This window comes from Malus domestica, chromosome 14 (assembly GCF_042453785.1).
Source record: "Malus domestica chromosome 14, GDT2T_hap1".
NCBI lineage: Eukaryota > Viridiplantae > Streptophyta > Magnoliopsida > Rosales > Rosaceae > Malus > Malus domestica.
Window position 1 is genome coordinate 29033762 of NC_091674.1, and position 21455 is coordinate 29055216.

Sequence of the window (21455 nt, forward strand, 5' to 3'; positions counted from 1 at the left end):
CCAAACTTACTCTCAATATAATTCCATTAATTTTTTTCTTAAAAATTTATCCATGTTATTTTATTAAATAAAGGCCTACAACATTAATAGAAGAAAATCCCTAAGATCTAGAAGTACATTAGGAGAGACATTTATTAGAAGAAAAAAACTTAGTAAATTACACCATGATTGTTATTTTGCCTTTTTACTCTTCTACCAATTACATTTTAAATTCTAATTTTCTGTGCTCATTTTGTTTGTGGCCGGTTTTTATTATTGATTGACACATGTTTATAAACTTAACTCTCATTTACTTTATTGTCATAATTTTAATACGTGTCAATCAATAATAGAAGTCACACACATAATGAGTAAAAAATATTTCATCCCTCTCATTTGACCCATTAAGAATTGGAATTTGACCAAATCTACTTCTCTCCAACATTTCAAATCCCACTTGAATTCTCTTCGAATTTTCACAATACCAAAACAAGTATTTCCTTCACTTCTAAATCCCACATAATCTCAAATTATGGTAACCTAATCAAAATCCTTATAAATTTGTAATTGTAATTACAAACTGTAAATTCTAATACACCTCTCCTCCCTCTTCGCACGTGTCGCCCGTTTCTTCGCACGTGTCAACAAGCCTTCAAATAGTTCAAATACAGGCGCATCTCCCACACTCCCAACCCAACGCTCTCTCTGAACTCCAACCCATTCTCCCTCTCTCCCTCCGTCGCTGAGAAGCAGCTGCAGCCATGGCGGAGTACAGCAAGGTCGCCCCGACCCCTCTGCTGAAAGACGAGCTCGACATCGTCATCCCCACCATCCGAAACCTTGATTTCCTCGAGATGTGGAGGCCCTTCTTCCAGCAGTACCACCTCATCATCGTCCAGGACGGTGACCCGTCGAAGGTGATCAAGGTCCCGGAAGGCTTCGATTACGAGCTTTACAACCGCAACGACATCAACCGGATTCTGGGTCCCAAGGCGTCCTGCATCTCCTTCAAGGACTCTGCTTGCAGATGCTTCGGGTACATGGTCTCCAAGAAGAAGTACATCTTCACCATCGACGACGATTGCTTTGTAAGTATCGGTTTCGAAAACTCGGGATCTTAATTGGGGCTGTTTTGGATGTGGGATTTGATTTTTGAGTTGAAAAGCTTGGATCTTGGTGGGTTTTGGATATGGGTTTTGTTGGGGTTTTGTTACATCTTGTAGTTCAATTGAATTTCGATTCGACTCGAATTGACTAGTCTGTGCTGAAATTATGTTGCTTTTGTTGCTTAGATCTGTTTCTGTTGCTAATGTTTGACTTATGCTCTTCGTTTATTATCTTAATATGCATTACCTGCTTTGATATGTGTTTCTTTTGAGTTATATGTTAATATCTGAGTTTCTTTTGGATGGATCTGTTTCTTACCATGAGTTCTTTCAGTTGGTAAACTTAATGTCTTGTGCAGAGATGGGTTTGTTTAGTCATTGTCTTCTGATCTGGTTTCGGTGAGAGCATGTCAATTTAATTGCGCTATTATGATAGCAAAGCTTTTGAATGATAGGTTGACAATTGAGTTTCGATTCGTTTGCGTAAATCTTAAGGGTTCAGCGCTAGGCCAATTGATATATTGTTACCACATTCACAGATCTCCACCCTGCACCCTATTCAGATTACCTTCGGATTTACACTTCATAGTTTCAGGCTATAAATCTTGATTAAGTTGGCAATGTTGGATTTTGGTTTCACATATCCGAACTTTGAGTGGTCAATGATCCTTGTTTTGAAACCATTGATGAAATTAGCAGCTATTGTGGTGCGAATGTGTTTCAGCTTTCATCGGTATGTACAATTCTTGTGAAACTGTGGTGTTCTAACTGAAGTATGGTACTCTTTGTGAAAATGCAGGTTGCTAAGGATCCTTCTGGCAAAGATATCAATGCCCTTGAGCAGCATATCAAGAACCTTCTGTCTCCATCAACTCCATTTTTCTTCAACACCCTGTACGACCCATACCGTGAAGGGGCAGATTTCGTTCGTGGATACCCCTTCAGTCTGCGTGAAGGTATCCCAACTGCTGTTTCTCACGGCCTCTGGCTCAACATTCCGGATTATGATGCTCCCACCCAGCTTGTTAAGCCTCTAGAGAGAAACACCAGGTACAATGTTCTGCCATTTTCCATCCATAAATTTTGTATGTGAGTTTATAAAATACTTGCTGACTATAATGTCGCCGTGTTTTCAGGTTTGTGGATGCAGTCCTGACCATTCCCAAGGGAACTCTCTTTCCCATGTGCGGCATGAATCTGGCATTCAACCGTGAGTTGATTGGACCTGCTATGTATTTCGGACTCATGGGTGATGGTCAGCCAATTGGGCGCTACGACGACATGTGGGCTGGCTGGTGCATGAAGGTATCTCTCTCAAAATGCCTTTAGAGCCCATAAATATGTATAGTCCTTTGTTATTACATTGCAATGATTTCGAAATCAAAACACCCTGCCTTGTGTTTTCGAATTGTAGTGGCTCACATGAGTTGTCATTGTTGGATTTACAGGTTATCTGTGACCACTTGGGGTTGGGAGTGAAGACAGGATTGCCCTACATCTGGCATAGCAAGGCAAGCAACCCATTTGTGAACCTTAAGAAGGAATACAAAGGAATCTACTGGCAAGAGGAGTTGATCCCCTTTTTCCAGTCCGCCACCCTCCCAAAGGATTGCACCACCGTCCAGGGCTGCTACCTTGAACTCTCCAAGCAAGTCAAGGCCAAACTTGGCAAGGTCGATGACTACTTCATCAAGCTTGCAGATGCCATGGTCACATGGGTCGAAGCATGGGATGAGTTGAACCCAGTCGAAGGAAAGGCTGTCGAGGCCAACGGAGTTGTTGCGAAATAGGGTTGGTTTCGATATTCAGTCATAGGGTTGGTTTGTAATCTGATCGTCATTTTTTCCGAGCTTTTGGTTTCGAGCTAGGGGAGTATTTATCTCGCAGGTCGGAGAAGATATTTTCGTGTTTAGTTCTATGAGCTTAGAACAATAATTTGATGACGGATTTGTATTTCCATTATACATTTGAAAGTGTTAGCTAATTTATTCGATTCAACGACGACTCTGTGACAGTTTTGTTGGTTATACTGTTTGTTTTCTCTCTTTCGTTCTGTCCGACGTAATCTAGGGCAATTGACCGGGACAGTGTGTCCGTCTTTTTGCACACAAATTTGAATCTCTCTTTCCCGTAAATTAGAATAAGTTCAATAGTTTTTTGTTTCTTTCGTTTTCGGATTTTTCGAGCCTCATTCCCGGCATCTAAAATGCTAAAGAATGAGTTGGCAGACTTCATTACTAGTGGGTGTAATGATACTTTAGAAAATAAAGCCGTTCGGAACTTTGGTACATTGGTCAAACATCAAGTACGGAATTTGGTAAACAAGTGGAGTTGTTTTCAAAGTTTGCACTTCGAAGGTATCTACTTCGGGGTTTTTAACCATCAGATATTTTGTTAAAAATATAAAAACTAAGATTCAACGGTTAAAATATCCGAACTGCTATAGAATTTTTGGAAATTGCAATCTTTCACTAGTCCTTTTTCAAGGTTTTAATGCATCACATCGATGTTAAGTTTGGTAGTATGTGTGACTTTTATTAATGTTGGTTGTGATGCCCAGGAATATAAACGAGAAGGTTTTGAGTACAGTTGTCAAACGCAATAGATCATACACAAATGAGAAAACACATGTAGCACTTGAATTACATTATTCATATGACTATTTAAGTACGACATTTTTTTAGCTCAGTCCGACAAAACTATGTGGGTCTAGTTTGGTATGAGAGCTGCCATTCTCTCTAGCTTGTATGATTTGCCGACGAAAAAATTCACAGTTCTTAATTTTCTTACTCCTTTCACATGACTTTTATGCACCCCCCCCCCCCAAACAACATTTGGTTCAAAAACCTTCATGTGTGAGAGATTGTGGAAAAAGTTGAGTTTTGAAGCACTTCCCTTCTTAGTAATTAAGCACTTTTCTATCAAGTCCTTTCGTCCAAAAGGTGCTTTTCTCAACCACAAAAGCTATTTGTTTCTCAAATTTGAATTTGTGATAATATATCCAAACAAATTGATTGAGAAGCAAATGAAGTTATCTTTCCCTTTTCTTATTGCCTTGGCAGGAAAACATCACTCTCATCTCCCTCACAAATGGGAGAAAATCTTCGGTCAGGTTCATGTAACTTTGTTCACCAATCTCATAAAAGAATATACATAATTTCAGTATTTTGGTGTCATATAACCTCATTCTCTAGTCACGTTGAGAAAGTTGTCCTATGCAGCGGTCCTGCTCATGATTCTCTCCAATGGACAAAGGAGATGAAAATAGGGAATGAAAGTAAGTGAGAGTAACTAGGGTTGTTTTAATAAATAAGTGAGACCTTTATAATCGCTCTGAGCAGGAAAGAAGTAGCCTACTTTGTAGTTGATGGCTAATTCTGGAGTCTTGGTTCTTTCTAATCACCTTGTGTGGATTTAGAGAATAAGGCTACTATTGTTGTCGTATGACCAAACCTTATGTGTAGTTCAACTCGCTTTATCTATTATTGTCCTTTAATTAATAAAAAAGGAGACGAACTATAATTGAACATATCACATGCACTCACCCCACCCCTGCATCCTATTATTTCCCATTGCCACTGCCTGCAGCCTTTATTTAAACTCTAATATTATGGATTGCCAGATTTGTAAAGCAGAGATGGATTCTGAAAGATACATAACTGCACAATTAGAAAAGCATATTCCTATATGCATAGCATCCATCCGTGCAGTGAGGAGTTTTTGTCAACTCAAACAGTTGCAACCATCGAGAATAACTTGCACGCAACTAAGACGTCAATGAAGCGGCATTCAGGATTAATCACTTGATGCTATGTGGTCCAGTTAAAAAAAAAAAAAAAAACGACGGTACGTGATAGATCTGGGATACCACCACCATCCTTCTTTGCCAAAGAAATACAAATATATGTGATCTACAAGAGAACATTCACAATGCAGACCCTGCAAATCAGCCACCAACAACGTGTTCTAGCCTATTAAAAATGATTGCCAGATTGTATTGCAAGTAAGTTTCTGGGAGCTTGATTTGTTTTTCTGCAAGTTTTTGGTGCATCATTTTACCTGATGCATATCTAGCAGCTCTTGAACTGTCGTCGGTTCGATATAGTTTACTTACGAAGCAAGCATCCTTCTTTATTTTCTTCCGCGAAAACAAACTTTTGTGCTGCTTGCACTGCCTCGAAACTCACCTGTTATCGAACTTTTCGGAGATAGTCTATGCTTAACTAGAGAAGTTTTAAATCATAACTAGTAATAGAAGATGATGCAGTGAAAGAATCCTATGACTTCATACAGCAAAACAGTTAAACACTGATGAAATTGGGGTTCTACCATAAAACTAATTGGCAATATGGGGAGTGGCTCAAGACCATACAAGCACATAGCAAATCTTGTCCCTCACCGATGTGGGACAACTCTCAACACGCTCCCGCACATGTGGCGGATTTTCAAGCCTACACATGGACAACAACTGGGTGACGTGGAACGCGTGTGGCCGTTTGGCTTCACACGAGGATAACCCGCTCTGATACCATGATGAAATTGGGGTTCCACTGTAAAACCAATTGGCAATATGGGGAGTAGCCCAAGACCATATAAGCACATAACAAACCTTGTCCCTCATCGATGTGGGACAACTCTCAACAAACACATCCGATATGAATCAGTAAACAAGTTCATGACGAAATGGTATGCAGAAGGGTAAGAAACAGGAGGCTAAGACGATTATTTAACCACGTATATAAGTGAACTGAAGGGGTAGTTAGCAGCAGGTTAAAGGTAAACCAAAGATTTCTAGTTTCTTCTTACACACTCCAAGTGCTACTATCAATGTGTCTCAAGGAGATCAATGGTAGATTTCTTCATATCTCCGACATGCATTCACGCTTCACATCCTGTCACATCACAAATGGTATAATTAACTCTTTGATATCAACGGACGTCCAAGTTTGAATCCCCTTCCCCGTAAATTAGAATAAGTTCTCTATTTTGTTTCTTTCGTTTGCGGACTTCTTGAGCATCTTTTCCAGCATCTAAAATGCTAAAGAATGAGTTGGCACATTTCATTACTTGTGGGTGTAATGATATTTTAGAACATAAAGCCGTTCGAATCCTTGGAACATTACTCAACATCAAGTACGGAATTTGGCAAAACAAGTGGAGTTGTTTTCAAAGTTTGAACTTTGAAGGTATCATGCATGGATTTTCTACGGTGCTCGAAGTATTGTGTACGTCGTGTTTTTTAACTATTAGATTTTTGGTTAAAAATACAAAAAGTAGAATTCAACTGTTAAAATGCCCTGAACACGATATAATTTTTGAAAATTGCAATCTTTCACTAGCTATTTTTTAAAGTTTTAGAGCATCAGATCGACGTTAATATTAGTAATACTTGTGCTTTTATTAATGTCATACGTGATACCCTTGAATATATACTAGAAGGTTTTGAGTAAAGTTGTCAAATGCAATAGCTCATTCACAAATCAGAAAACATATGTAGTACTCGGATCGCATTATTCATGCGACTGTTTAAGCACGACATTTTTTTTTCTCGGTCCTACTAAACTCAAGTGGATTTGTTCTGGGACATGGATCCTCTCCGGATCCAATTGTCCTAATCCTAAGGATCAATGAATCTGAATCACTGAAATTTGATCCAACGGTTACAAACAGGGGCATACTTTAAAAGTTATAATAATAACTTTAACCGTTGGATCAAATTTCAATAGTCCGGATTCATTGATCCCTAAGATTAGGACAATTGGATCCGGAGAGGATCCATGTCCTTTGTTCTGGTATGAGAGCTGCCTTCTTTCTCCATGAGATAGTGGGACCTCAACGTTACCCACAATTTCACCCATTGTGAATGAGTTTTTAAACTAGTATGTATGATTTGCCGGCAACAAGATTTCAAGAAATGGAGTATAGCCCCACGTAAGAGAGAGTTTTGGGCCAAAATTCTTCATTTTCTTACTTCTTCCGCATGACTTTTATGCCTCCACAGCATTTGGTTCAAAATTTCATGTGTGAGAGCTTGTGGAAAGAGTTGAGTTTCGAAGCATTTTCCTTCTTAGTAATTAAACAATTTCCTAGCGTCCTTTCGTCCAAAAGGTGCTTTTCTCAACCATACAAGCTATTTGTTTCTCAAATTTGAATTTGTGATAATACATCCAACCAAATTGATTGAGAAGCAAATGAAATTATCTTTCCTTTTTCTTACCAGAAGAGATACAAGCAAAAGAATTTCAGTATTTTGGTGTTAAATAACGCCACTTTAATCTCGATGAGAGAGTTGCCCTATGCGGCGGTCCTGCCCATGTTGTCTCTCCCACACACAACGGAGATTGAAAATGGGAATGAAAGTTAAGTTAGAGCAACTAGAGTTATTTCAATAAATGAGTGAGACTTTTCTAATTACTCAGGAAGAAAGTAGCTTATTTTGTAGTTGATGGCTAATCTCGGGGTCTTCATTCTTTCTAACCGCCTTGTACGGGTTTAAAGAATAAAGTTATAGTCCGACAGTCTAACCTTATGTGTAGTTCAACTCGTCTAATCCATTATCAGTACTTTCATTTAAAAAAAACAAAAGGGAGACCAACTATTACTATAATTGTGCATATCACATGCACCCACCCACCCCTGCATCCTATTATTTTCCTTTTCCACTGCCAGTCTGCCTGCAGCCTTTGTGTGCAAAGTTCTGAACTCAAATATTATGGATTGCCAGATTTGTAAAAGCATATCTGGATTCTGAAAGATGCATAACCACACAATTAGAAAAGCAGATTCCTATATGCACAGTATCCACCCATGCAGTGATAAGAGTTTTTTTCAACTCAAACAATTGCAACTGTCAAGAATAACTTACACGCAACTGAGACGTTAATGTTGTGTCATTCGGGATCAATCACTTGATGCTATGTGTTCAATTTGAAAAAAATACGATAGTGCGTGATAGATTTGGGATCCCGCTACCATCATTTGTTACCAAAAAAATACCCACAGTGTAAATGGCGCCGGCGATCAATTCCTATGTTAATTTCTTTGGAGCTTTAGCCAAATATATGTGATCTACAAGACAACATTCACTATGCAGCCCCTGCAAATCAGCCATTAACAATTTCTGGGAGCTTAATTTGTTTTTCTGCAAGTTTTCGGGGCATTTGGTAAGAACCATTTTGCCTGATGCATATCTAGCAGCTCTTGAACTATCGTCGGTTCAACATAGCTTACTTATGAAGTCTTTATTTTCTTACCCTTTGCTTGTGCTGCTTGCACCGCCTGCAAACTCACCTGTTATCGAACTTTTCGGGGATAATCTACGCTTAACTGGAGAAGATTTAAGTCATAACTAGTAATATAAGATGGTGCAGTGAAATAATCCTACAACTTGATACAGCAAAACAATTAAACACTTCCGATATGATTCAGTAAAAAACGTTCATCTCGAAAGGTATGCAGAAGGGTAAGAAACAGAACTTATTCCTAAGGATGTCAGTTTCAAAGCAGCACTTATCAACGAAATTTCTTCAGAATGCAGAGAGTAAAGTGTAAAGATATGAACATGAGTATACGGTGAACAAGTGTCAGTTATTTGGTCCAATTAGTATAAGAAAGCCTTATAGGAAGATGAATGTGAGTTCTTGTTGATAGAGGAATCTGTCATGGAGAAGAACCAACATACACGAGGAAACATGAGTTGTTTCCTAATTGGATTGTAATAGGAAATCCTCATTGGTTTAGGAGAGGTATATGTATATATATATATGCTGTAATCTCTGCTCTCATAGACACGCTCAGTCAAGAACTAAGTCCTATTCTTAGTTAGAGCATTAAGAGTTCTACCAGAGAGGAGAAGAGTTGCAGCATACAGAATTTGGACAGCTGCTGCAATGGCATATTCGAATGGAGGTTCATCAGGTTAGTGTGAATTCATCAGTTCATATTTAAAAGGTTTTATGCTTTCTTGATTGTGTTTTATGTGGCTTAAATCTTGATCTTGGCTAATTGATTCTAACATAAAGAGAACCAGGAGGTTAAGACGATTATTTAACCACGTATGCAAGTGAACTAAAAGGTAGGTAGCAGCAGGTTAAAGGTAAACCAAAGATTTCTAGTTTCTTCTTGCACACTCCAAGTGCTACTATCAATGTCTCTCAAGGAGATCCATGGTAGATTTGTTCCCAACACCAACATGCATTGACGGTTCGCATCCTGTCTCATTACAGACGGAATAATTAACGTTGTGATATCAATGCAAGTCCAAAATAGTAAATATAATGTATTCAAAGAGAAACTGGACTGAGAATACAGCTGAGATTAATGTAAATTACAAAGTGATAGGTTCGTGAACTAGGGACTGAGATTTTTTTCTCAAGTCGAGTCCAGATATATTTTTCGGACACATTCGTTGTTCAATGTGGCATGTAATCGATGATACAAGGCAACATTTGGCTTTTTGATCGAACCACCGTGATAGAATTCAAATTTACAGTGGTACACATCAACTTACCTTATTTGCAGATCACTTTTAAGTGATTCTGAGGCAGCAGAAAGCATCATTTTCCTGCTTCGCCTGCATGGATTGCCGTTGATCCTCTACTTGTTGGAGCTGCGATGACAGTTGAAGCAAGTCGATAGTGGCTCCATCTTGACAGGGTAGACGATCTTTGGTGTTCGCAAAACCTGATCCTTGGATAATCCCATCTGAGATTCCAAAATCATTGGTATCATCACAATCATTAGATAGCAGTATGGGACTCAGGTGACTCCTAGAGCCAGAATTCATTCCTGAAGAAGGGAATTTATGGCTGGCTGGTATGACCAAGGGGCGCACGATAGGAATTCCTGACAAATAGCTTGAAGAGTTCTGTGATTGAGATGACAGAAGAGAGCGAGCACAGCCAGAGTTTGAGATTCCTGATAATCCTGGAACTGCTGAAGCTGTGTTGAAAACATTGAAATCTTGACTTCCTAATGCGGTCTCATGAAAAATAGAATGTGAACCAGAACTTAGGCCTCTCACATCTTGTGGATATTGACCACCATTCTGACCGAATATGCTTGCAGTTAGAGGATTAGTTCCGTTTTCATGAAATGAGGGATACTGTTTGCCAATATCGTAAGAAGGGAAGACAGGTTTTGAATGCAGATGCCCGTTTGTAACAGGCATCCCCGACAAAGGCCTATAATGAGTCCCGCCTTCAAATTTTACGTGCCTGCAGCAGTCACCCATTCCATGTTTCTCAGGAATGTCAGTAGGGAGTATCTCTTGGCAGATAAAAGATGCAGTTGCTAACATATTCCCTTCAAATCTGCCACCTGCAAGATACGCATACTTTAAGATAAGCAATGAAAATCCAAATGCTTCAAAACAGTAGAGATGGAGTGATGATTCTCTAATTAGACACTCTGGGAACGGTAAGTTATAGAGGAGAATCCTTAGACTACATTCGATTGGAGTCTTATGAAACACGAGTCATGAGAACAACACATAACGTTTAACCGTTGGTGACTAGTTGGATTCATTTGTGAATGCAATTGCGGATTTGAAAATTAAACACAACTTTTGTAAATTTGGGTGCGCGTTGGGCCCGTTTGAAGGTTTTGAGTTGAATTCTAGAGAAATTGTAACAAAAACATATGATCATACAGAGAAGATGACTCTTATTTAAGGCTTTTTCATCCATAGTGGTGTTCAAGGAGGTTGACTTACTTAAAGAAACCATCTCTTACGTATTTCAATATAAATTTCAATTGTATATTAGGCCTAACTCTCCGAGGCAAAAAGTTTCAGCTCAATGTTGCAGCTGCAATATGCACCCAGTGGACACATTCCTCCATTGCTAAGGCTTGATTTTCGACATGGTAGTCGCTCAAAGCCTCAATCGTAAGGGAGAAATTGGGTCAGAAAACAATTTTTCATCGATAAGGGGGTCAACAATATATAGAGGACACGGATGCGCAAGAGATGACAGTGTGTTTGTATGCAGTTGAGGACAAAAAGGAGGGGTGGGGGGGGGGGGGGGGGACCAGGAAATGCAAGAATAGTCTAGATCAGAAATGAATTATTAAATTTTAGTAATACCATCAAATGACTGAGGGAACCTCCCAGCTCTTCCAGGATGACTCCCTATCTGAGGCTTTCTCCGCCGCTCGTTGTGTCCTGCAAGGCGCCTACGACAGCTACGCTTACCATCATCAAATTCACCCAACAAATGAAACCTGTATGGTCAGAAGCTAGTACATATTATATCAGCAAGCAATAAGAATCGTAACATTAGAAAAGCAGTTCGATTCAAAATCCAGTTGGGATTAACTGAAGCGTGCAAAATATCAGAATGCCAAATGTTTGTGACAAACCGAAGAACAGGAAATTCAATCAAGAAAATATGAATCATGACAAACCTGCTACATTGTTGACAAAACCTCTGTTCTATGCCGTTGACAATAACTTTCGCAGTCTTCGAGTGAACCTCGCAAACCTTATGCCTCTTGTGGTAGTCCTTATAGGAGCTAAGATCCTTGTTGCAACCATAAACCTGGCAGTAGGCAGGCCGAGGATACACACCCAAAACGCGCATTCGCTTAGGGGGCGTTGATGATCCAGATGAAGACAACATGGGAGTTCCTTTAGACAATTTAGAGCTATGAACATCTCTGTGATCAGCCAATCTCCCTAGTTTTAAGTCAATGAGTGAAGAATCCCTACTGCTGGAGTCCACAATGGAGCTCGAAATCCTCGAAGAGGATTCGTCTTCACCGAAAAACAAATTCGGGGTAGACATACTTGTGCTCACTGCATCTCTAATTGAATCATTCTGCAAATGTTTGCCCACCATTTCTGGAAAACCCAACTCCCCAAAACCTTGACTTTCCATAAAAGTACAAGGGGTGTTCAATTCCCAACCCATCAAACCATTTCTACTTCTAGAAAGTGAATCAGTATGTGAAATTGTTCCATCTGACACAACAAACCCTTTCCCTTCAGAAATACAGCTCCAAGATTCCATTGCATGTAAAAATAAATAGAAATGACCAGATTCTACCTAAATCCCACTTCAAATTATGCCATAAAATTATCACACTTTTTACCCAAGGATCAACTGATTATTTATCTATAGGTTCCCATTGGAGAATCATCACTGCCACTTTACAAAACCCAAAAAAATTCTAACTTGACCAAAAAAAACGAGGGACCGCACCAAGTTTTCTCCTTGGAGTTCAAATTCATGGGAATATCATTTTCTGGGAAGCCAAACAGATTGCAAAGGAAACCCCATCAGGATTATATTAAGATAAATATAACCAAACTCCAAAACAAGTTGAATTCAATCAAGAAGCATTGAAGGAAGAGGTAAAAAAACTATTCATGCTCAATGGAAAGCAAAAGAGTGAATAAAGTGGGAAAACAAAAGCCAACAAAACAGCACAGTATTCAAGTACTTAATGGAAAAACTAATCAGCACCCGATAGAAAGGATAACCAAAAGTTGCCCAAAAGAGAGAGAGAGAGAGAGTTCAGTATACCAGTGTAAAGGTGGAGAGTTGGTATAGTGTGGTAGTACGGGGTTGAGGCAGATACACCCAAATTTGGAAGAGCTTTAAATATTAAACTCCATGGAAGAGCTTGCAGTAGCTAACTTGCTAATTTGAGAGAGAGAGAGGGAGAGAAAGAGAGAGAGAGAGAGAGAGTCTGAGACCATTGAACCGAACTGCAACTTTATTTAATTTAGTAGACTAAAGTTAGAAAGCAAAAGAAGTTTACCCACTTTTTCCTTTGGCAGGCAAGCAGTCCAAGGCATTGCTATTTCCACACTTCCGATTAACTACCCTATATTTCTTTTTCATTTCATTACTGCAAGACAATAATAGAGCAATTTTTTTTCTGTATTTTAAACTATTTTAATCGATAAAGACGAGAACATAGCGATATATTTCATTGGATGTAGGAAAAATTAATCAAATAAACTGTCCCAATCGACTGGTCTAACATGAATTTTTTCTACAAAAGATATGGATAGGAGAGCATAAATGATAAATCTTGAGCCTATACTGTTGCTATATGGTGTGAGTGGGGGGGAAAATTTGTTGGTAGAAGTGAAACTTGCGGACAGAAGTTTGATTGAAAACACAAATTTAAATTTAAATATATATCGGAGTGGATATAGAAAACATAGAGCTCATAAGCACCTACGCAAGAAATTTTAATGAGTTTGAAACACGGAGAGGTAGTCATATATCATTATATAAGTAAAAGAAAGTTTTTTTTTTCAAGTGTTTTTTTATTTGTACAACGATATATGACTTAGGTTCCTTTATTCTGCTCACATTGAAAAAAAAATTATTAGAGGCCAAAAGTAGAAAGTGTGATTAGTTTAAGCAAGGAAAACATTGGCTCGAATTAAAAAATGCCCCGTGATGATGACCAAAGCCATGCGAACGACAGTCACGTCCAACAAGTCAATACTGTCCAACTATTTTAGCAAATTTGCACAAATGGCCTAAAGTTTTTCTAGTTTTTTGCAGTTACCATATAGATTAAAAGAATCTACAACTAACGACCCTCAATATAATTTGTCACCTATGCGGCTATGTCCAGTTCCATCCATCTTTCCGTCAAATGATGACGTGTAACAAGTACACATACCATTTTAAGGCGATTTTCGTAATGTCACTCAACTAGGGTTTAAATTTGTTGAGATTTTCTAGAGAAAATAGAGAAAATATGTTGAGGGAAGAAAAAAAACTGCATAACACATGTTTTTGTAGCAAGAAAGTGTGCAACACGTGGTGATTTGACAAAACTGAAAAAATACGTGTATCAATTGTGCAAATTGCACAAATTATTGTTTGTCGCTAAACATGTGGTAACCTATCACTCCTGCCCTGACTGGCTGGAGCGTGCATGCAAATGATGTTGAAGGCGAATGGGGATGGAACAACTCACTTACAGATATGGGGTGCTTTCACAGAAGTCATCTCTCTCAATCTGCTGGGTATAAACTTTAAGATTTGGGTGCAGATCTTTCTTTGAATGGGGTGGTGCCTATTGCCTGGTGGATTAGTGGTGATGGTGCGAAGTTTCCCCCAAACCCAACATTTAACTTTGTCCTTGCTTTTGAAAAAAGGAAGATTTGACGTGCAAATTCCTACACCATCCACTCAAATGATCAAAGACCAAAATTTGCAACGAGTACAAACTACAAAATCGTAACTTACATGTTTTAGTTTGATTTTTATCTATTTTCCAGGTCTTGAATGGGCGTAAAAACACATTTTACTTTGATGGTTGTCATTTGTTATGACATTCGAACTCTAGGTTTTTGTTTATGATTCAAGGGATATTCTAGTTACTTTTATTTTAGTTTGATTTTATCCATTTTTCGGATCTCGAACCAGCGTGAAAACACATTTTACTTTGATGGTTATCATTTGTTATGACATTCGAATTCTAGATTTCTGTTTATAATTTAAGCGATATTCTAATTGCTTTTATTTAAATCATAAAAAGAGTGATCCAAGTTTGAGTACAAAAGAGAACAATGTTTTAGTCAATGCCTAGTCTGCGAAATGGAATCTCCTTTAATAGCAAATACTAGTACCGCTAAAATATATAGTCATGGGCGTATTTTCTTGTTAAAATAATCGACTATTAGCATAATTTCTCAGTTCCTAACATCTTTGTCTATTCTTATTTTAGTCAAACTCACATCTTTATCTATGTTTTTAGTTTCTCTCATCTCTATTAAGTTCAAAAAATAAATATGATAACAAGTACTAAAAATTCAATATTTAGAACAAAGTTGAACTAAGTTGGTGCAGTCATTTCTGTTAAATTTGTATATAAATGTGAGAGGTCAAGTACGGTTTGATTTTCTTTATTTGTTTAATAAAATTTCACTTTTTATGATCGAGATTTCATTAAAACAAATCCACTTTGACTATCGCCCCAAAGTGTTAAAATGTAAAACTAAATTGCTAAGCAAAAGAGTGTTTGGCAAATTTTTAGGACTTGATTACTTAAAAAGAATCATAAGAGGAAGGAATGTACGAATCAGAATGAGTATAAAATGACAAGAGAAGTGTTCATTGAAGTGTTTACTAACTACCAGAAATGAGAATTGAAAAGAAGTTCAATCCAAATATAAGTTATAACAATCAATATGGTGGATCATCAAAGAAAAAAGACCGGTAATATATGATGTCATGAATTTAGCACATCTCAGTCACTTGGACAAAATATTCCAACCAGTACAAAACATCAACCAAACATTTTCTTTCCAGTGTAATCATTGAGAGGTAGATTGTCCGTCCTCCTATTTTCATACTTTTTTCATCTCCTCCTATTTTGTGTGGTCACGGTTAAACCACGTTAATATTTTATATTCCTATTACTTTTTGTTTTATTATTTTTATAAAAAAATCAATATAAAATAATGATATGATTTAACCGTGACCACATAAATAGAAGAAGACATAAATAATATGAAAATGAGAGGGCAGACAATCCATCTCCTACTCATTCAAATATTTGACTGACATTAGTCCTTCATTTACAAATTCTTTTGTTGTAAAGTACATTTAAGGACAGAACAAAAAATAATCCTTCTAGTTAATTAGCTGCAGAAAAGGATCCATATAATATTGTGGGGGTGTCTTCACCCCCCTTTGTTCACCAAAAAAGTATGACATAATATCGACCACAAATATTAAGTTTTGTTTTTATTTTATTTCTGCCGACGATGTAGGAAAGAAGGAAAAAATTAAGAATAGTGATATTTACACACTTATTTTTATTTTTCACATATTTTTGTTAATTTTTTATCATTAATATTTTTTGGTTCATTTAATCCGTAAGGCTGAAAATTAAGAGGCATATGTAAGAAATAAAAATGTGTAAATACCCAAAACTAATCACAAAGACTTGCAAGTCTCCAACTAAGAAAACGAAAGTCTAGACAAAAAGAGGTCATGTCAAATGGAAAGTATTAATTATTCTACGTACTAAATGAAATTGAGTTTCAAGGAAAGATCAAAGGTATGCATTCAGATTAGATATTAGCGAATGTAAACCATAAATCAAAGTCAAATGCGACGCATAAAATGGTCGACAAAACTTTGGCATCAGAGTGAATGCAAAGTATATGTTGGCTGAAGAAAACTGTGTGTTCACGTCCATCAGAGTGAATTCATCAAGCGACTGTAGATTGAGCCTTACAGAGTTGGGGCCAGAGACGAAACCCTACATCCCACTGCATGCTCCTTAACCAGAATACATAAAACCATAGACGGAAAAAAAAACTATGCACACCAGCTACAATTTCAGCCAGTTTGTTTAGAAATCGTCCCCTAACTAACTCATTGTCACGCGGTCCCCTAACTCTTTAACTTCCATAGTTTCCCTGTTAGAATCGAGAAATTCTATGGCTCGAATCTTTAGTATTATCTTATTTATTACCTGTCTACTATTTAGGCAGAATACCGTCACATATTGTTACTAAGAAACTGAAAGAAACCTCAGCAACGGAAGAAAGGGGGGAAAGTGAGGAAGAAACAAATGTAGAAATAGAAACAACTTCCGAAACGAAAGACTAAATAGGAACAAGAGGGATCCACCGAAGAAGATCCTTCCCCTTCCCTTTTTTTCGGAAGAAAAGGAGGATACGAACAAAATCGATGAAACGAAAGAGATCCGAGTGAACATAAAGGAAAAAACAAAGGATCAATTCCACTTTAAACAAAGGAAAAAACAATCGATAAAAAAAACCCATTTATAAAACTTATTATCTGGATGGGAATCAAAAACAAGAAAATTCAAAATTAGAAAAATTTAAAAAAAAAAAGAAAGATATCTTCTGGTTTGAAAAACCTATTGTGACTATTCTTTTCGACTATAAACGTCAGAATTGTCTGTCGCGATATATAAAAACAATCGATTTGAGAAATTTGTAAGAAATGAAATGTCACAATATTTGTTTCTTCATGTCAAAGTGATGAAAAAGAAAGAATATCTTTTACATACCCACCCAATTTAGCAACTTTTTTTTAAATGATGCAAAGAAAGATGTCTTTGTTCACAAAAGAAACATTCCCTTCTAATGAATTTTATAATCATTGGAGTTATATTAACGAACATAAAAAGAAAACCTAAGCAAGTGCCTTCGCCCATAAGCGGTAGGTCTCGGGTTCGAGACTTGAGAGCAGCCTCTCCATAAATGGGGGTAAGGCTAGCCGACATTCACCTCTCCCAGACCCTGCGTAAAGCGGGAGCCTTGTGCACTGGGTACGACCTTTTTAGTAAAAACTATCGACAAAATTCTAGATAAGGAAGCCCTTTTAGTTGTATAGACAGAATTATCAATGCTGTATCTAATTTGGTACATGGAAAAGTTCTAAACTTCTTGGCTAAAATGGGGATAATTAGGATTTAAAATGTTAGAGAATACCTAGGGGTGCAAGACAACTCTCTTTAAGGAACTCAGCAAGATAGCCCCGTAACTTCGGGAGAAGGGGTGTCGCCTCACAAAGGGGGTCACAGTGACCAAGCCTGGGAACAAGAAGAGATCCATTAAGAGAAAGATTTATCCGAGAAAAAATATTAACAATTATATCCAATCACAAACTACACGAAAGTCTCTCATCTTTATTCTTCATTGGACGGTTCGGATGAACTTCGCCGTTCTTTACGAGCTAAAATAGAAAAGGCTGTGATTCTCTAATCTCTAAAGAGAAGGGTCGAAAGAAAAAAGTCTAGACTCTCACAAATATGAACGACATAAAATGACAATGAGGTAAATGTTCTCTTGTTAGATGTAATATGTTTTATACAATACAGTTCAATAAGGACAAAATCTATCTGTAATAGCTAGCATAGTCTAAAGACTAACTGGAAATATTAATTTATTTTAGATTTTAGATTGGGAGATTAAAAATATATGTGGTAACCCTGTCTCACAAAATCGAATACAACCAACCTTAGGGTTAGGGCTTAGTACATTCGCTAACATCCTGTTATGTGAAGCCTGCAGCCAATAGGTTAGAGAGAGAGAGAGAGAGAGAGAGAGAGAGAGAGAGAGTTGTGACCAACCTATGACAAGGTAGATCGATATTTAGTTCTATGTTGCTCATGATGTACCCAAACATAGCTAGTTGGGATGCTGCATTCATGGCCTAAAAAATATGTATCGACCCAGTTCATGAAGATGGGAAGATGGAAGATGCGGTACCAGGTACAGGCTGCAGCTGACAGCTAATTTCCAACTACAAACTAACAAAAATCATCAATACTTTTGTAGGTTAAATCAATCGCCGCTGGCATGATCGTCTTACAAAGCGATGCCCTTACCCATTCTTTTGGAGCTGGTGGTATTTACGTACGTACGTATTATAATTATGGCCTCGTGTATATATACACACACACACATATATATATATATATATATATACATACACATACATACATACATACATACATACATATACTAGCCTTCATGCACACGCTCACGCGCGTGCAAAAGACATTTTTTGAATCACGGCGTGCTTCGTGCGACTTACACATTTTAAATGTATTTACATGTGTAAATTGACAAAAGGAAAGTCAAATATTTGAAGTAAATGAATAATCTTAGATCATGCTGAAGGAAACCCCTCATAAACCAATTAAAGCAGCTGAATCCACATAATAAAATCGGTCTCTATTGAATTTATATTAATAATAGAGAAAATAATATTTAATAAACAACTTATTGAATCACATTATTGCTAGCCCACTATGAGGCTAAGCCCACCCCCACCTCTGTGTGCGAAATATTTTTTTTATAATTGGTATTACACGCCTCTTAAGATGTTTTGAATGTGTTTAAAAGTGAAGAAAATAATATTTAATGAAAACTGATTAAATCACATTATTGCTAGCATATTGTGAGATACTAATTATGAAAAACAAATTGTATAAAAAAAATTAATTATTTAAAAAACACTATTAAAATGACGAAAATACCCTTACCACATTTGATGCATTATTTTGAGTTGCTTTTGAAGTTTTTGGTTTGAAGGACATTTTTGTTTAATTTATTTTGGTGAAGCTTGTGACACCAAAAAATACTATTCATTGGGCCATTAGCTTTATATATATATATATATATATATATATATATATATATATATATTACATACTATCAAAAGCAAATTAAGTTATATGGAAGAGGATCATCTCTGAATCCACTTTGTAGGGATCATAGGGATTCTCACATCCTAGTTGTTCCTCGTATATCGTACGGTTAGTTTTTGTCATATACTAATTGTGTATCATTTTAAATAACAAAATCAAATAATTTATGACCGCACGATACACGATAAATGACTAAGATGTGAAAATTCCTAGATTTCTCACAAAGTAAATCCAGTTGGGATCCAATTCCAAGTTATATATCGCGTTGCATGAAATTAGCAGTGCAATGGTCAACCACCCCAAATCATTGTGTGCGTGTGTGTGAGAGAGAGTGAGAGAAAAGATGCATGTCTTCAAATTTATTTTGATAAAAGAACTTCTTCTCTGATTGTTATATAATAAGGCTACAAAGTTAGTCTACAGTACCTTTTAATATGAACGATAATTTTGTATTACAATTACGTCTACATATCAAACACTAATCTTGTAAGAGTAATAATGATGCGATTCTATCTTATCAACTGTATAACCTTATTATCATGCAACATTGGACTATAAATTTTGACGATTATGTTGTAATCTTATTTTTTTGTAATTCAAAAGTTAATGTTAATATTATAGTGTAACACCGTTAAATATAAAAAAAAATAACCTCAAAATGAATAATAATAATGACTGATTACATGACGTCTACTAATAACTTTATCAAGGGGGAAACATGGGGGGAAGGAAGCGGGGGTGGGGCTTGGCGTCGAGGGGAAATAGAGGGGGACGACTAGGAGAGAGTGGAGTGGCAGAGATAGGCTAGGAGGAGGGAGGAGAAAGGCAGCCATGAACCCCAAACCGAAGCAAGGGGTCGGCGACCATGGTTGTTGCAGATCTAGAGTTTGTTGTGTTGGGGAAGGAGAGAAAAGTTTTGGGGTGAGGAAACTCTAACCAACTGATAATACAAATCTGTCACAAAAACAACAAACGTTACCAACCTCTAAACTAAGGCACATGCAATGTCACTGCCAAACGCAAGATTAAATTCTAATTCAACTTTTTTTTCAAACTTGTGAGACAAATCTGTCACAAAGACTTATAAGTAGTTGAATCACTCCATTAACTGCCAAATGACATTGAGACAAAATCCCTTTCTACTTTTATCAAACATGTGAGGATGCGAATAATTGATCCACCTTATAAAGTTTAAAAAAAAAAAAGTCATGTGAGGGCTTATAACTTTATAAGGAGTTGAATCACTCCACATTGACTGTTAATTGGTTATGGAACTAAATCATCTCAACTTTCTTCAAAACTCTGAACCAATTGTTTTTGAATATTTACTTTGTTGTTTGATAGTTGAATTGGAAAAATTGGAAAACTTGTAGCAATGCAAACTAACGCATTCACTTTGTTGTTGTAAAAGAATATCTAATAACTTTGGGTTTTGGGTTTTGATGGGTTGGGAGGGAACAATAGAGGTCGATGCCACTATCCTTGGAGCTATACCTACAATCATACACATTCACACATTGCTATAAGAAAATTGATAATACCACTATACCTTTTATCAAGTGAAAATGACCCCAATAAACCCCTCTTCTTTCATATGTCCCTTTCAAAATAATTCAAACACAACTTTGCATGAAGGAAAATTAAGAAAAAAGATAAAGCAGGCAATTTCTGGGTGGCTAGGGATAGAAAAGGGCCACTCGATCGATGCAATATATACTGGAGCAAAGGACCCACCACCCCCACGTATTTTTAGTGTCCACTCCTTCCCTCTTGCCAAAGAGAGGAGCGCTGGTACACTTTGGCACCGTGTTGTTCTTTCTTTCAGGCAATCATGGTCCCTCTTTTTATGGATGGGAAAAGATCGGACTGACTGAAAGAGAAGACAACTCAGTCATGATCCTCCAACAAAATTTTTGGTGGAATGGTCCCGGCTAAGATCATATGTATTCATGCATCTCTTGACTTTTTCAAGGAAGTAATATTTGAAAATTTACAGAGAGAAGCAAACCCAGTAGCTAGATTAGTTTCAATTTTTTACCTTCCAAAACACATTAAATAAAGGCTAAATAGCCAAAATAGTCATTGAGATTTGCATAACTCATCACTTTGGTCCCTAACATTTCAAATCAATCAAAGTGATCCCTGAGATTGTCCACTATCCATCATTTTGGTCTTTTCGTTAAAAACTCCGTTAAGTGTTCC

General features: G+C 37.1%; 1 protein-coding gene, 1 long non-coding RNA gene and 1 pseudogene across 2 annotated transcripts; 1 reads left to right on the forward strand and 2 right to left on the reverse strand.

The window, feature by feature from the left end:
* Positions 1-357: 357 nt before the first annotated feature.
* Positions 358-3112, forward strand: LOC103424567 (probable UDP-arabinopyranose mutase 1). The gene is made up of 4 exons (XM_008362659.4): positions 358-1067; positions 1885-2135; positions 2222-2390; positions 2534-3112. The coding sequence occupies exons 1-4, from the start codon at positions 741-743 to the stop codon at positions 2873-2875; spliced, it is 1089 nt and encodes a 362-aa protein (XP_008360881.1). The 5' UTR covers positions 358-740; the 3' UTR covers positions 2876-3112.
* Positions 3113-9350: 6238 nt separating this feature from the next.
* Positions 9351-12495, reverse strand: LOC114821031 (squamosa promoter-binding-like protein 6; annotated as a pseudogene).
* Positions 12496-12610: 115 nt separating this feature from the next.
* LOC139191374 (uncharacterized) lies at positions 12611-12968 on the reverse strand. Its single transcript, XR_011575405.1, has 2 exons — positions 12853-12968; positions 12611-12727 (listed from the first exon to the last, which is right to left on the reverse strand). It is a non-coding gene; the product is annotated as an uncharacterized lncRNA (long non-coding RNA).
* Positions 12969-21455: the final 8487 nt, after the last annotated feature.

Excerpts from the sequence above, each read along its gene's own strand:
- LOC103424567 (XM_008362659.4), top strand. The coding sequence starts at position 741 with ATGGCGGAGTACAGCAAGGTCGCCCCGACCCCTCTGCTGAAAGACGAG. Across the intron at positions 1,068-1,884 it reads CCATCGACGACGATTGCTTT|GTTGCTAAGGATCCTTCTGG; the intron begins GTAAGTATCGGT and ends GTGAAAATGCAG. Across the intron at positions 2,391-2,533 it reads GGGCTGGCTGGTGCATGAAG|GTTATCTGTGACCACTTGGG; the intron begins GTATCTCTCTCA and ends TTGGATTTACAG.